At 46.5% G+C, this 3,164-nt stretch overlaps 1 protein-coding gene across 1 annotated transcript in view; it reads left to right on the forward strand.

Annotated features, from left to right (window-relative positions):
• Positions 1-470: 470 nt before the first annotated feature.
• The window catches only part of CROCC (ciliary rootlet coiled-coil, rootletin), an 89,859-nt gene continuing 87,165 nt past the window's right edge, over positions 471-3,164 (forward strand). The window contains 2 exon segments of the mRNA XM_044668693.1: positions 471-545; positions 2,092-2,246. Of these exon segments, the coding sequence (XP_044524628.1) occupies positions 2,112-2,246 (135 nt within the window). The 5' untranslated portion in view covers positions 471-545; positions 2,092-2,111.

The following is a 3,164-nucleotide window of genomic DNA, read 5'->3' on the forward strand; positions in this document are numbered from 1 at the left end:
AACTATAGAAATATGGCTGGGGCTTGGGCATTATTGCTTTTGACATGTTGCCCCCCTTCCCCAGGAGGATGGCATCAGCCCATGGTAAGGGCTCACTAAGTGCTTGATTGGTGTAAACTCTTTGAGGGACTTTATTCTGCCTGTCTTGGGTCTTGCCAGCACCTGGCATTCAGTAGGCGTTTAAGAAATGCTTGTTGGGTGTCTTGTTTGTTTGTCGGTTGGCATTTTTCTCGGGATTTCCTCAGTTCCCCCATATCTCATTTTATGGGATCCCAGAGGTCTTCTCAAGACTTTCATGGTTATGTCCCCGTGTTGGGGAGCCTGGGACTTGGGGGACGCTTGCTCAGCTCTCTTGGCTTCTTGGCCTCCATCACACAGGCTCTCTCTGCCTTTCTGCCCTTAGAAATTGGAAAGCAGCCTCCTGACCTCGGAGGAAGAAAAGGACCTGACGGTGCAGGACCCCCGCCAGGACGCGGGGCCCTCTCGCCTGCCTGCCTGCATCCGGGAAATCGTCACCCGGAATCTCTCCGAGCCCGAGAACCCAGGTAGGGCCCCTGCTTTGTGGGAGGACCCCATCCCAGGGCTGTCGGGTCTCTCCACCTTCCCCGGACAGGGAGAGACTTTGAGATCTTCACAAGTCTGGAATCCAGAGGAGTTGTGGCTGAAAACCCCATTGATTGCCCTTTTACCTGCCTGCATTGTGGGGGAGACAGTTTTTTGGGTTCAAGTTCCTAGAAATCAGCTGTGCTTTTACTAGCCTGCACTGGGCTTATTTATCTGGTAGCTGCCTCCTCTGTGGGTCTCCTCCACACAGTAGTTTTTTTTAAACCCTTACTTTCCATCCTGGAGGCCATACTGAGCATCCGTTCCAAGGCAGAAGAGCGGTCAGGGCTAGGCAATGGGGGTTAGGTGACTTGCCCAGGGTCACCCTGCTAGGACGTGTCTGAGGCCAGATTTGAACTCAGGAAAGACCACCCATCTCTAGACCTGGCTCTCCATTCACTGAGCCATCCAGCTGCCATTCACCCAGTAATTCTTTTATTTTGAACCCTTACCCTCTGTTTTAAAACCAATACTCTGTATTGGCTGCAAGACAGAAGAGCAGTAAGGACTAAGCAGTGGGGGTCACTGTCTTTCTTTCCCTCCTTTTTTGAACCCTTACCCTCTTTTTTTTTTTTTTGCAAACTCTATTTTTTATTTTTTTTAAGTAGACATTTATTAATATTCGTTTTTAATCTGTTTACATACTTTATGCCCCTACTTTCCCCTTCGCCCCCCGTTCTCCCCCCACCCATGGCCAATGCACATTTCCACTGGTTGTAACATGTGTCCTTGTTCAGGGTCTATTTCCCATTCATGTCCGCCTCAGCCCATGCATTCAAGCAATTGTTTATCTTATGTGTTTCCTCTCCTGCAGTCCTTCCTCTGAATGTGGGTAGCATCTTTACCATAAATCCCTCAGAGCTGTCTTGTGTCGTTGCATTGCTGCTGGTACAGGAGCCCATTACATTCGATTTTACCACAGTGTATCAGTCTCTGTGTACAATGTTCTTCTGGCTCTGCTCCTTTCACTCTGCATCAATTCCTGGAGGTCTCTCCAATTTGCATGGAGTTCCTCCAGTTTAATATTCCTTTTAGCACAATAGTATTCCATCACCCGCATATACCACAATTTGTCCAGCCATTCCCCAATTGAAGGACATTCCCTCATTTTCCAGTTTTTTGCCACTACAAAAAGCGCAGCTATAAATATTTTCGTACAAGTCTGTTTATCTATGATCTCTTTGGCCTTACCCTCTTTTAAAATCAGTTCTCTGTATTGGTTCCAAGACAAAAGAGTGGTAAGGGCTAAGCAATGGAGGCTTAGTGACTTGTCCAGGGACACCCAGCTAGGAAGGGTCTAAGGCCAGATTTGAACCCAGGATCTCCCGTCTCTAGTCCTGGCTCTCCATCCAGTAACTCTTGAGCCATTCCCTCTTCTGTTGGGTTGACTATCTAAGAGGAGAAGGGACGTCATGAGGTTGGATTTCCCAAGTTTCTCAGGAGTGAGACAACAAGGTGAGCTTTCTCTCCTCCTTTCTCCCACCCCAGAAACTGTTCAGACCCCAGAGATGGCATCCCTGCTCACCCTCCAGGAAGAAAACCGCATCCTGCAGCAGGAACTGTCCCGGGTCGAGGACCTCCTGGCCCAGAGCCGGGCAGAACGGGATGAGCTGGCCATCAAGTACAACGCCATCAGTGAGCGGGTAGGTGCTCGGGGGGGCCAGCCTGAGGCTGCTCCTCTCAGGGCTGCCGGGGAGAAAGGAGGAGGCACGCACAGATTTGGTTTATTCCTCATCACCTGTCTGGGAGTTTAGATCAGTTTGTCAGCCACGGTCGCATGAATTCAATGTTGAATTGAACATATTCAGTATATAATTCAAGAATGTACGTTGGGTGTCTAACCCAGATCAGATTGTTTGCCATTCCCAGGAGAGGAGAGGAAGGGAGGAAGGGAGACCATCTGGATCTAATCACTTCAGAAAATGTAGGTGGGAAATGGTTATTCTGTGGAATTGGGAAAAGAAAATATCTTTTATAAATAATAAAATAGGTGATCCTGGGCAAGTCACTTAACATTGCCCAGGCCTTGTCGTTCTTCTGCCTTGGAACTTGGTATTGATCCTGAGACAGACAGTAAGAGTTTATTTGTATTTTTATTTTTTTAAATGTATTTATTTAAAATGTATTTATTTATTTAGAATATTTTTCCATGGATATAGGATTCATGAATCTTCCCCTATCCCCTCCCCTCCCCACCTCCTGAAACAGACAGGTCATTCCACTGGGTTATACATGTAGCATTGTTCAAAATAAGGTGGTTTTTTTTTTTTCCCAAAAAATGTAGTATGTCCCTGTGCACATGTGGGTGAAATAATAGTTATTATACATTTTAGAACCATACAATTATAGCTTTATTATAGATCCATCTCCCATAGGCATCGTGGAATGGATCCTAATCCCGTTCTGCCCTCTAGTCCCCATCCCAGTGGGGTATCTCCAGTCCCAAATCTGTCCTCCAAGCATTTGGTAAAGTGATCCTTTCTTTCTTTCCTTTCTTTCTTTCTTTCTTTCTTTCTTTCTTTCTTTCTTTCTTTCTTTCTTTCTTTCTTTCTTTCTTTCTT

Source organism: Gracilinanus agilis, chromosome 3 (assembly GCF_016433145.1).
Source record: "Gracilinanus agilis isolate LMUSP501 chromosome 3, AgileGrace, whole genome shotgun sequence".
In the NCBI taxonomy this organism is placed as follows: domain Eukaryota; kingdom Metazoa; phylum Chordata; class Mammalia; order Didelphimorphia; family Didelphidae; genus Gracilinanus; species Gracilinanus agilis.